This window comes from Mchenga conophoros, linkage group LG23 (assembly GCF_057382185.1).
Source record: "Mchenga conophoros isolate Kocher_MC1m ecotype Shallow Benthic linkage group LG23, M_conophoros_male_GT1.1, whole genome shotgun sequence".
NCBI lineage: Eukaryota > Metazoa > Chordata > Actinopteri > Cichliformes > Cichlidae > Mchenga > Mchenga conophoros.
In genome coordinates, this window is record NC_140547.1 from 43226775 (window position 1) to 43240355 (window position 13581).

Here is a 13581-nt window from a genome sequence, read left to right on the forward strand (position 1 = left end):
TTAGCCAAAGTTCATACGTGAATCTGATTGAGGTGCTGTGACCTTGGAAAGGTGGTCCATACTCAAAAACCCTCCAGTGTGGCTGAATTACAACAATTTTGCAAAGATGAGTGGGCAGAAATTCTTCCACCACCTCGTAAAGGACTCATTGCCAGTTATCCCAAACGCTTTATTGCAGATGTTTCTACTCAGGGTGGCCCAACCAGTTATTAGGTTTAGGGGGCAATCACTTTTTCCACACAGGGCCATAATAATGGCCGCCTTAATAATAAATGCCTTGATTTAGGAACTACTTTTAATGTTTACTTGTGCTATTTTGCAAAAAATAAAATCTCTGCAAAAACATCAAAACTGCTGACCGTCTGACCTCAATATGAAATTATTAATCTTTTGACAAAAAACATTTAAATTTGTAAAAAATAAGAAACCATAGAGGAACAAACAATGTTGTTTGCTACGTTCTAACATGGCAATCCAAATAACAGTAATGCAAACATATATATTTATCAATAAAAACAGATCGCCTTTCACTGTTACAAAAGTCAAGTACATCAATGTTTGTTCAGCTTTCATAAATGTAAGTTTATAAGTACATTGTACATTTTTTGGTAAAGTCCAACTTCTTTTAATACATGCAACACATTTCAGAACATTTGGGACAGAGACAACAAAAGACTGTAAATACTTCGTAAAAATCTGGTGAAACACTTTAAAGCCAGTGGGATAAAATGGGAAACATAAAATTTAATACTAGACAAAGACCGATTGAATCATGAAGCAAAGAATTAATAACTAAATCACAAGTAGAAAATGTTATGCAGATATTATTGGATAGATTTTGGTGTAGAAAAAAATGACAAGAAATCAAAAATGAAAGTTATCTCATCTTTTTCTTTAAAGAGTAGCCTACTGCAGAGCAGCAACGCTGACAAAGACCATCATCACCAATACTGCAGCTAATACAATGATCCAGGAGGAAACTTGAAAAAGCAGGAAAAATGTGACACTGATCAAAATGAATACATCAATTATTGATCAAAGAGAAAATGCATACTACCACAATGCATTGTTATTGCATCTCAGTTTCTCACCATCACTGATAATCTGACGTCTGCTGGACCTCAGGAATCGTCTCCATCACCTCTCTGTGAGGAGCAGAGAGCACTCGTGCTGCACATCCCACCTGTGTGCTGTGTTTACGTGAACCTGAGAGCACAGCTGTAGTGGTGACAGTGAATGTAGCGTTGGTGTTGGACACACTGACAGTGTTGTACTGTGAGAAGCTGAGGTCTTGTTGTGAGACACTGAGTGTTACAGTGGGAGCAGGTCGACCAGTGGCTGAACAGGAAACAACCCACTCTTCAGTAGAGTTTGACTCTCTGACATCAACAACAGGTTCATGCAGCTCTGTGAAGGATCAGGAAATATAAAATAAGGAGTATATTGTTAAAGATACATTGACTTCTAACACATGTAACGCATTAAGGTAAAATTTCTTACCATAAGGATGTGTTACACGATTTATAAACCCCAGTTTGTTAATTATTTGTTCATTATTCATAACTATATACTTAATTTTTTAAAAATTAAGTGTTTTTGGTCAAATGGAATTTCTTTTTGGGTAATTTTAGCCCTCTGCCAAAATGTTTTAACCTTTCTGTCTCTAACAGTAAAACATCGTTCCTTTATCTTCTGTGTCTGGTGTGTTGGTCAGGATTAGCTAGCTTGGCAAAAAGTTCACATTAAACAATTAAAGTGTGTTACTGTGAGGTGTGTGTTCGTACTACGAGTCACAGCTCGAGTTTTCTTGCGGGTGAAGGTTTTTCACCTCGCTGTCATTCTTGCATAAAAGTGTTTGACCCCTTCAGAAAAAAAAAACGAAATTTGGGATTATTTTTTGTTTTGTTCATTGTGTGTATTTGTTTCTACTTTTTACTTTTTCTTTTACTGTGTACAGCACTTTGGTCAACCTGTGTTGTTTTTAGACATGGTTATTGATTGATTGATTGATTGATTGATTGATTGATTGATATTTCTTTGATTAAAATACAGCCTACTCCACATCCTCCAAGTTACAGAGAAGAGGAACCATCTGGGGTGAACTTGTGCACTTGGTATTGGCTGTCATGGTCCCTGTGCCTCTCCGGCTCGCTCATGTTGGCCACAGGTTTGTTTTGTTTTCTCTCCTGCTTCCCTGGGTGGAGCTCATTGTGGGCTCTCACCCTTGGCCCACGCATCTGTGGTGATTTCTACACCTGTTGCTGATCAGGCGGCGTCCCCCTTGCCTATTTAACGCTGCGGCACGGAGTATTCGGCACTGGAATGTTGAACCTCCCATGTTCGTGCTCTCAGCTCTCCTAAGACAAACTCTCTCAGTGTTGTGTGGCGTATTGATCTAATTGGACTCTTTGTGTTTAGATCTCCCCGGAACTGGTGGCAGATCCTGACCTGTGATCCCTGTGTGTGTCAACATAAGTGGAAATTGGAGCGAGAGTGGCTGTGGAGAAGCGAGTGTGCGTAAGAAGAGGAGTGGCGGAGTTTGGGCCGAGTGGAGAGCGAGTGTGGATTCCTTCCCCTGGAGCCCTGAAGCCCTGCCCCATTCACTGTATATACACATCACTGTGGTTTCCCTCTGTGTTAATAAATTGTCAACCCTTTGCTTGCCAGAACGCTTCCTGCGTCTGAATCCATCTGTTAGCCCTGACATTGGATACCTGGAAATCAGTGACGGGACCATTAATGCTTAAACTTGTACACAGGTTTGAGAGCAACCACCCAAAAGCTTCTGCTAATAAACACTAGTCTGTGTTTGTGATGCAAATGTTTCTGGCTGTGTTAACAAACATTTAGTAAGGTGAGTGAGGAATATTAATACTTATTATTAGATCATTAGCAGACTGTAGAACTTGACTGCACACCAAGGTGGCAGTTCAGCCATTTGATTCATGTTGCAGCAGCTCATGAGTGAATGAACATCGTGTAATAAAAGTACTTCTAGAAGTACATTTTTGCAAAAACGTACATTGTGGAGGAATGTAGGGAAGACACGAGGGAGCCCAATATTTTACTCAAACATTAATCGCTGCATCACACAACTGAACATTCAAAGCGCCAAAACCTAACCCTCTCACTTCCCGTTACACTGGGTACGAGTGGAGCTACCTGGTGGTATGTACTTACATTTATTTAAATTTACTTGAGTAGGGTAGAGTCATGCTAATGACCTAATAATTTTATTCAGGTGTGTTGCAGCAGAGATACATTTAAAAGCTTCAGGACGCTGGCTCTCAAGGCCTGGAGTTTGACACCCCTGCTTTACACAAAGATGGGTTAAATCACAGTGCAAAGAATGAATGAATAAATGAAATATAAAAAATAAATAATTATTAAATAGTCTTACACATCAATGTCATTGGTTGACTTTTGAAGTATTTGAATCCTTATTTGGTTCCCTGAGTGAGAGAAGGATTAAAACACTTTAAAATCAGTACTGAAAATATGTGCAGACATTACTAGATAGATTTAGGGTTAGAATCAATAAATCACTATCATGTTAATAAGATAAGACACATTACAAAACGACATACTAGAAAGTGAAAAGGTAACTTTTCTTCAAGCAGCATAGTGGAGCAACAGAAAAAGACAAACCCCAACACCAGCTCTGCTGCAGCTATTACAGTGATTGAGGGAAAATCTGTGAAAAAAACAGAAGAACGTGACGCTGACCAACAATAATACATCACTCATGAAGTACTGAAGTCATTGTTATTAGATCCCAGTCAAATTTACCCAAGTATCATCCGTCTCTAGTCTAGTCTGGTATACAGAAAGAGTTTCTCACCACCAACAGATGTTTTTTGGACCTCAGGAATCGTCACCATCACCTCTCTGTGAGGAGCAGAGAGCACTCGTGCTGCACATCCCACCTGTGTGCTGTGTTTACATGAACCTGAGAGCACAGCTGTAGTGGTGACAGTGAATGTAGCGTTGGTGTTGGACACACTGACAGTGTTGTACTGTGAGAAGCTGAGGTCTTGTTGTGAGACACTGAGTGTTACAGTGGGAGCAGGTCGACCAGTGGCTGAACAGGAAACAACCCACTCTTCAGTAGAGTTTGACTCTCTGACATCAACAACAGGTTCATGCAGCTCTGTGAAGGATCAGGAAATATGTTATAAGGACCATGTTGTCAAGAATAAACCAGCTTCTGGTGCATTTAATCACATTAAGGTAAAAGTTCTTACCATAGACTTGGAGGCAGGGTCTACCTGTGAAGGAGCCTTCAGGATAAGTGTTAAACAGACAGTGATAGCATCCTTCATCCTGCTCCGTCACATTCCTGATGACTATGGAGCAGTTCTGTAGTTCAGTGTATTTAAACTTGACTTTATTGTTAAAGCCATCATTCACTCTCTGACCATAGTACTTGCTGTAGGTGGCAACATTTGTCTCCACATCACGTGAGATTTTCTGCCATGTGACCTGAAGGACGTCTTTAGTGTCCAAGAGCTGACAGCTGAATTCAGCATCTTCTCCCACTGCAGCCAGCACAGTCTGCTGTGTTTGGACCACTGCTGTTAGAGCTGCATGGAGAAAAACATGAGTTAGAGATGTGGAACTGAGAGGTATTGATGGGAAGGATTAAACAATAATTCGGGTCATGGAGTAGTCTGTGTTTTAGGCTCAAACAAATTGACATATGGGTACCACTTAAATGTGATGTAGACTATAAATATAAACCTGACACTCATTGTTTCATACTGTATGTTTCAGGTACATTTTCTATAATCTAAAAAGTAACACAATTCAGTTAGCTACCAACTAAACAAAGAAAGTCAGATAGATGTACAGATCATGTTTATATTGGTTCTGTTGGTCCATGACCAATTCTGGAGGTCTGTACTGCATTTGAACTTTTTCAACAATTTGGAGGTCCAACCATGATTTAAGCTGGACATCAATATGGCGTTCAACATTAGAACCTTGGACTTGATGTATATTTTTTGGACATCATGTAGATATCTATGACAAGTGCAGGGAATTTAAAGGTTTAATTGAGGTCATATTTTTATTTACAAAATATCAATATTGGGGTTACAAAACAATCCCTTCAGTGGACCAAAAATGAATTATAAAACCCATCACTTCAACATAACCAATACCAGGACTGGTATTGACTGGTAACTCGTGCTACTGTAGAAATTCCCATTGATTTTCTACATTTTCCCAGAGGCCTCCCCTTCTGTGGATTACTGGTATGTTATTTATTAATTTGTGCCTCAATTATTTCAGATCAGTTATTTCACTGGGGAAGCCCTATATTGCCCACTTCCTAATTTCAGCACTGTTTGATCTTTCTCTTTAGCATGTATGTAACTTTGGTTTGTTGAGATTTTGGCATTACTTCTGTCATAAACATTCTCTCTCAGACATAACTGACTAAGATTTCTGTGGTTACCCAGAACATTTTAATAGACTTTTTGTAATCAATCAAGTCTTCAAGCCCTTCTTTTTAAAATAGTGTATAAACCGTATGTATGTGTGAAAGACTGTTAATGTTTTGATAAATTGTTTATTTTAGAACAATTGGTGAGTGTGTTTAGCCACTTCACACTACTACACTTTGCTCTAAACTACATTCCTTCTCTGAACAGTATATATGTGAATGGACTGACGGATCTTTTCATTTCAAATGTTAAATAATTGTCAGTAAACTACTTATGACCTGAACTCCGTCTCTGTCTAATGGAAATGAGTGCCTTCTTGTTTTTAACTACATTGGGGTTGTGAAACGTCTTTTACATTGTAGGCCACATACAACCCAATTTTTGTTAATTTACCAACCATACATACATAACACACAAACATGTGGTTTATCTATTGCTTTCATCGTAATATGAATAGGCATGGGGCAACCTTTAACAAAACAGTCTAAAGCTGTTTTCACACAGCTCTCAAAACAGTCTCATTAATCTGAATGATGAACAACTCAACACAGAAAGTTGATTTTGTTCTTTTTTATTAGGCTGAGTGTTCAGTGGGAGAAACGTTTTGTCACTCATTCAAACAAAATCGAAACTCTTCAGTAATTGTATCTCCCTCTAATTCTGTCTAAAGACAATCTCTTTGTCACTTCAGAGAAAAGTTCTCACATTTTAGGATCAATTTTTAATTATTACGAGTGAAGGTTCTTGTTTTCTTTTATTTTTTCTCTTGTCACAATAAATAACTTTGAAAAACAAAAACAACAATACGGAATAAAACTTACCTTTTGAAAAGGCCATAAAAAGAAAAAACAAACACAGAATCCCACAGTTTGACATGGTGCACGTCTCTGTGTCCCCACTGGCTATTGTACCACGTATTGAAACAACGTCGTACAATAGCCAAATTATTGAAAACTCAAATGTCCACGAAGGAAGGAAGAATCTCCCTTCCTTGTGGGACATTCCAAGGCGTGTTAGAATGATCAACTGTACCAAGTAAAGTACAAAAACTTCCCAGTGCAGAGTTTCATCAGTGTTTTAATCAGCAAACTCAATCATTTTTTTCTGCATTTTGAAAATTCAGTAAAGCTGTAGGTGTCAACATTTGTCTCCACATCTTGTAAGATTTTCTGCCATGTGACCTGAAGGATGTATTTAGTCTCCGAGAGCTGACAGCTGAATTCAGCATCTTCTCCCACTGCAACCAGCACAGTCTGCTGTGCTTGTATCACTGTTGTTAGAGCTGCACAAACAAAATAAGAGGCTTTCATAGTCCGTGTTTTATGTTTCATTTAAAAAAAAAAAACAACAACTACATAACAGAATTCAGTGAGGTACATACTGAACTTACAGGACAGAAACAAAGTACCAATCCTATTGCAGTAGTATATCTCCAGTAACAATACCAGCATTGGTATCAATACTATTGATAACTGCATCAATCTGCCCACCTCTAACTCGTGCTATTGTAGAAATTCCCTGTGAACTTATACATTTTCTCAGAAGCCTTCCCTCCGCGCATTACTGGTATGTTATTTATTATTTTGTGCTCCAAGTTCAGTTATTTCACTGGGGAAGCCCCGTAATGCCCACTTCTTCATTTCAGTACTGTTTGATCTTTCCCTTTAACATGTATGTAACTTTGGCTTGTTGAGATTTTAGCATTACTTCCGTCACCAACATTTTAATGCTATCTTTACTCTGTTATAATCATCTCTCTATCTCAGGCATAACTGACTGAGATTTCTTTGGAAAAGTTCTCACATTTATGACCTTTTTAGGAGCTTCTTGTTTTGTTTTGTTTTCCTGTCACAATAAATAACTTAAAAAACCAAAAATGACAATATGGAATAAAACTTACCTTTTCAAGAGGCCATTAGAAAAACTAACAAATGTATAATCCCACAGTCTGACATGTTGCACCATTTGCCATGTCTGTCCCCTCACTGGCTATTATACAATGCATAGAAACAAATTAGAGAATTTCACTTAGTCCCTTCCTTGTGGAAATTCCCAGCTGTGAAATAAACACAAAGTAAAGTACAAAAACTTCCCAGTGCAGTAGAGTGTCATCTGTGCATTCCTTGCAGGGCTGAAATCTTTTAATCATCCATCTAAATCGTTATTTTTCTGCATTTTGAGAATTCAGTAAAGCCTCTTCGTCGCTTGGTAATTTTTATTTTTTAGTACCTGCTACTCGAATCAGAAGCTAAGTTGCTCTTGGATGAATAAGTCACATAAATAATATATTTAAAAATAAATAAATAAATATGTATGTAGTTAATTCTCTGCCCCCTTTAATGGGTCGCCAAAGCAGATCACCTGCCTGAATTTCACCCCATCCATCCTCTGCTACACCAACCCTCTGCATGTCCTTTACTACATCCATGTATCTTCTCTGAGGTCTTCCTCTTTTCCTCCTTCCAGGCAGCTTCAGCTCCAACACATTCACCCTCCCTCCTCTGCTCATGTCAAAAAGAACATAAAGTCACGTGTCTGACCACCACCATCAGTTTCAGCTCTCTGCTCTTCTGCTCTTTCACATAGTTACAGATATGGCTGACCTCTCAGGTGGAGGCAGTATTCATGCAGAGGAGAGTTGCTTTACTACCAACTAATACACCATGTATGTTAGATGGGCAGAAAAATGGCATCCAAGAAAGTAACAAGTTCTAATAGTGACCAGTAGAAAACCACCACACTCACACTGAAAATAAGGTGCACAAGATTTATTTTTCCTCCAAGGCCCAAAGCTGCCCAAATTATTAGCCTGGTTACAAACAGGAAAAGGTGGTCACTAAGAAGAACAAGCAGCCAAGCACATACAAATTTTGCATCTTCCTGAGAAAGACTTTCCAACCACCTTATCAGACCTTGTGTTGTTAGAGAATGGGTTTCCACACCAGATCCTGGGAGTTCAACTCTCAAGCTCTTCTTCTTCAAGTCTTGAACTCCTCTCATTGGTTACCTGCGAATTCCAGAATAGGGTGTTGCTCCTTGAACTCAGCACACCAAAAGTTTCCAATCCAGTCTTTTTATCACAACAAGTCCACATAAATCCTGATTAAAACGAGTCCTCCCTCCAGTGTCATTTGATTATTTTAAAAGGAAAAGCTTCCAGGCCAGGTTAAAACGATTTTCCTTTGAAATGTTCATTTCTCTAACTGGAGTCTCCAATTTTAACTGGCTTCCCTTCTGCAACTGTGACCTTTCGATCCATCTGTATAAATCTGTAAATAGTCACTGTACCACTCTATTATAAAATTCTTGACAAATATCTGTTGTAATTCTTCTATTCTTAATACTTAATAAATGGTAAAGCATTTAATACTTTAAATGTTCTAGCTCTATTATCCCCAACCCACCCAAAACTATTTTTAAAATCTTTTCTCTTTCCCAACAATTCTCTAACACTTTCTTAACAGGATGACTTTTATTATGACCTGTATCCAATTGTTAACTATTAACTAGTTGTCTTCTAATATATAGTGGACTTTCTTCTGATTCTACTTGTAAAGCACACATTGGCATTGTTTTAACTGCCCTTAAGCAAAGTCTCAGTGCTTGAGCTTGGATAACATCCAAATTTTTTAGCCAATTTTTATCCACTGACCCATATACTACATGTCCAAAATCTATTCTTGAGCAAATTAACGTGACAGACCATTTGTCAACCCTGCTAAACATGTTATAATATTAAGTACCTTTTTACTTTTCCCCATAATGTGCTCTGTGATTTTTTTCAAGTTAATATCTTATTAAAAACTACACCCAAAAAATAGATTGTTTATTAATCTGTATCATCTTCATAATCATATCATCTTCCAGACCTAAAAGAGGATCCATTGTCATCTACTTCTACAATAGACGCTGATTACAGCGTCTGGGCACCGAGCAGCCTCAATAGCCTGGAAAGGTGCTAACCGCTAGGCTAACTAGCAACAAGATGCCTTCCCTCTCCACAGATGACTACCACAGCCTCCTGCAGAAGATTGCAGTACTGGAGACAAAAATTCATCGCTTAGAAGTAAACGTGGAGGTAAATGGACTGTGTGGAAATGAAACAACCTTGCCTTTGATTCAAAACAATGGCGATGAGCAAGCTAGTACACAGCTAAGGAGCACAGATAACATGACCAAGAAAGTAGACTCTGTGCATTATTATAAATCCTCAAGTGATAATCCCCCCTTAGACTGTCTTGGTGCAAAACCAAGACATAAATCATGTCTCCTGGAAGGGGGAGGACGTATCACAGGCAGGGCACAGCGAGCTGAAATCTCTGAAACCGACTGGCCTTCACTTCCTACGAGACAGAGAAGCTCTTCTACCCCTGTATACAAGAGGAAACAGGACTGGACAACCGTGAATAGGAAGGTTAACAACAAACCTCCAAAACAACTGAATGTGAAACTGCAGAACAGATTTGCTCCACTATCAAAGGACCCTGGATCTATATCGGACAACCATCCATCTAAAAGCAGCGAGATAAGGTCTGAAAATCTGTTGAAAAGTGAAAGGCCACAGGGAAAGCTAAAGGCTAGGCCTGAAACTCTGATTGTGGGTGACTCTGCCGTAAAGGATGTACAAAGGATGTGCGGTAAGAACACTAAAGTCCTCTGCTTTCCTAACGATATGGTCAACAACCTGAAGGAGAGAATTCTTCAAATTGCAGATGAATATCCAACTGTGACAAACATTGTTCTGCATACAGGGTCAAACGATGTGTCCAAACAACAGTCGGAGGTTCTGAAACGGGACTTTACTGGATTATTAAATACTGTAAACTCTCTGAATGCAGCTGTATTCATCAGTGGACCTGTACCGCCGGTCAGAGGAGGAGACGAGAGATTCAGCAGGTTGTTTACACTGAATAAATGGCTTATATCAGCATGTGCTGACCACTCAGTGCACTTTATCGACAACTTTAATATTTTTTGGGAACGCAGGCATCTGTTCAAAGCAAATGGATTTAATTTTAACAAGTCAGGGGTGAACTGTTCACCTCCAACTTGTTTTATTCCATACGTCATCCATCCGTGCTTGGTGCCAAGGCTGAGATAAACGAGGAGTTATCTCATAAAGAGGAACAAACAGTACTCCAAGAACAGACAAAGCCCAGCAGAAACCTTGAGGAGGAGCTCCATTTGCCCCCACCCGGGAAGAGCCTCAGAAAGGAGAGACATCCATGGCATCTGAGGAAGAGCCTCAGAAAGGAGAGACATCTAAGGCAAGAAGAGGGGTCCCTATTTGCCTCCAACTCTCTCAACAACACCAACGACCAGGACAAGGGACCACGACCTTCCCCAGTCCCCCAAACCCCTGACAGGCCATCACCCAGAATAATTGCTACGATGCCTTCCAGTCAGGTTTTAGACAGAACCACAGCACTGAAACCGCTCTGACCAAAGTGTTTAATGACATATGTCTGAATACAGACAGTGGAAAAATGTCAGTCTTAGTTTTACTGGATCTCAGTGCAGCATTTGATACAGTTGACCACAACATATTACTCAAACGACTGGAGAACTGGACAGGTCTTTCAGGAACTGTACTAAACTGGTTCAAAACATACTTAGAAAACAGGAAATACTTTGTATCAATAGGTAACTTCACATCTGAGCAGACAAGTATCACATGTGGAGTTCCCCAAGGTTCCATCTTGGGACCCCTTCTGTTTAACATCTACATGCTCCCACTGGCACAGATTATAAACAACAACAAAATAAACTATCACAGCTATGCAGATGACACACAAATATATATCACAATGTCACCAGGAGACCGAGGCCCTGTACAGGCTCTTGGTAAATGCATTGAGGAAATCAATGACTGGTTGTGCCACAATTTTCTCCAGCTAAACAAAAACAAAATTGAGGTAATAGTCTTTGGCGCCAAAGAAAAACGATTACAGGTCACCAGAGAACTTCAATCTATACATCTAAAAACCACAAACCAGGCGAGAAATTTGGGTGTAGTGATGGATGCAGACCTAAACTTAGAAAAACACATTAAGACAATAACAAAGTCAGCTTACTATCACCTCAAGAATATATCAAGGATAAAAGATCTGATGTCTCAACAGGACCTGGAAAAACTAGTCCATGCATTCATCTTTAGTAGGCTTGATTACTGTAACAGCATCTTTACAGGTCTACCTAAAAAATCAGTCAGACAACTACAGCTCATTCAGAACTCTGCTGCTCGAGTCCTCACTAAGACCAAAAAAGTGGACCACATCAGTCCAGCTCTGAGGTCTTTACACTGGCTGCCTGTCCGTCAGAGGATAGACTTTAAAGTTCTGATGCTGGCCTATAAAGCTCTGAATGGTTTAGGACCAAAATACATCAATGACCTCCTGACCCAGTATGAACCATCCAGATCCCTCAGGTCATCTGGATCCGGTCTTTTATCAGTTCCCAGAGTCAGAACCAGACACGGAGAAGCTGCATTCAGCTTTTATGCTCCTTATATCTGGAACAAACTCCCAGAAAGCCTCAGATCAGCTGAAACACTCAGTTTATTTAAATCCAGGTTGAAGACTCACCTGTTCTCAGCTGCATTTGAATAAAGCACCAAATCCACACTTTAAGCTTAAATTTCAAAACTTACATTTAACTACTGATTTTATCTACTGTTCTGATTTTATCTGTTTTGATTTTATATACTGTTTGTTTGTTTGTTTGTTAATTAGTTAGTTAGTTTATTTGCTTGTTTTAATCAATTTTAAATCATGCTTTTTATTTGTTCTTGTTTCTAATGTCTCTGTAAAGCACTTTGAATCACCTTGTTGTTGAATTGTGCTATACAAATAAACTTGCCTTGCCTTGCCTTGCCTTGCCTTCCGGTCCGAGGCAGAGCAGTTCCCGTACCAGACTGTTATACAGTTGGTCAGGATGGTCTCGATGGTGCAACGATAGAAGTTCACCAGGATGTCTGAGGACAGGTGGTTCTTCCTCAGAGTCCTCAAGAAGAAGAGGCGCTGATGAGCCTTCTTGACCAGCTTGGAGCAGTTGGTCGTCCAGGTGAGATCCTCGGAGATGTGGACTCCCAGGAACTTGAAGCTGCTCACACGCTCCACAGCCGTCCCCTTAATGTGGATGGGTGGATGTGGGTCAGCATTCCTCCTGTAGTCCACGATGAGCTCCTTGGTCTTCTCGGTGTTAAGCAGCAGGTTGTTTCTGTCGCACCACTCAGCCAGACGATCCACTTCCTCCCTGTAGGCGGCCTCATCGTTGTCACTGATGAGGCCAATCACCGTGGTGTCATCTGCAAACTTAATGATGGTGTTGGAACCATCAGCAGGTCTGCAGTCGTGGGTGAAGAGGGAGTAGAGGAAAGGGCTCATCACACAGCCTTGTGGTACACCGGTGTTCATTGTGATGGTAGATGAGCAGTGGTTATCCAGCCGGACATGTTGGGGGCGGTTGGTCAGGAAGTCCAGTAACCATTTGCAGATGAGGGAACTGATACCCAGGTCTGTCAGTTTCTTGATGAGTTGTGAGGGGTGGATTGTATTGAATGCTGAACTGAAGTCTATAAACAGCATTCTGGCGTAGGTGTTGTTGTTGTCCAGGTGTGAGAGGACAGAGTGCAGTGCGATGGAGACTGCATCCTCTGTGCTCCTGTTCTGGCGGTATGCGAATTGGTGGGGGTCCATGGTGGGGGGGAGACAGGATTTGAAGTGTGCTAGGACCAGCTGCTCTAAGCACTTAGTGATGATGGGGGTGAGTGCTACTGGGCGGTAGTCATTGAGGCAAGATGGGTTGGAGTTTTTGGGTATCGGGACGATGGAGGTGGATTTGAAGCAGGCCGGTACCACAGCGTGGGCCAAGGACAGATTGAATATGTCTGTGAGCACTCCTGCAAGCTCCCCAGAACACGCTCTGAGAACACGCCCGGGGATGCCATCAGGGCCTGCAGCCTTGTGGACATTGATCCTGCTCAGCACCGCTCCTACATCGGTGGGGGAGAGAGTCAGAGGTTGGTGGTCTGGCGTCATGTCTGCTTTGGTTGTGGTTGTGGGGTTCCCTCGCTCAAAACGAGCATAAAAGTTGTTGAGCTCGTTGAGGAAGGAGACATCAGAGGATGCGGGGG

At 40.5% G+C, this 13581-nt stretch overlaps 1 protein-coding gene across 1 annotated transcript; it reads right to left on the minus strand.

Annotated features, from left to right (window-relative positions):
- Positions 1-3806: 3806 nt before the first annotated feature.
- On the minus strand, positions 3807-4856 carry LOC146547997 (OX-2 membrane glycoprotein-like). The gene is made up of 3 exons (XM_085265018.1): positions 4850-4856; positions 4245-4583; positions 3807-4150 (listed from the first exon to the last, which is right to left on the minus strand). The coding sequence occupies exons 1-3, from the start codon at positions 4854-4856 to the stop codon at positions 3807-3809; spliced, it is 690 nt and encodes a 229-aa protein (XP_085121144.1).
- Positions 4857-13581: the final 8725 nt, after the last annotated feature.

Bases quoted from the DNA above. Each gene is read 5' to 3' on its own strand.
- LOC146547997 (XM_085265018.1), bottom strand. The intron at 4,151-4,244 runs GTAAGAACTTTT...GATCCTTCACAG, and splicing joins ACCCTGCCTCCAAGTCTATG to AGCTGCATGAACCTGTTGTT.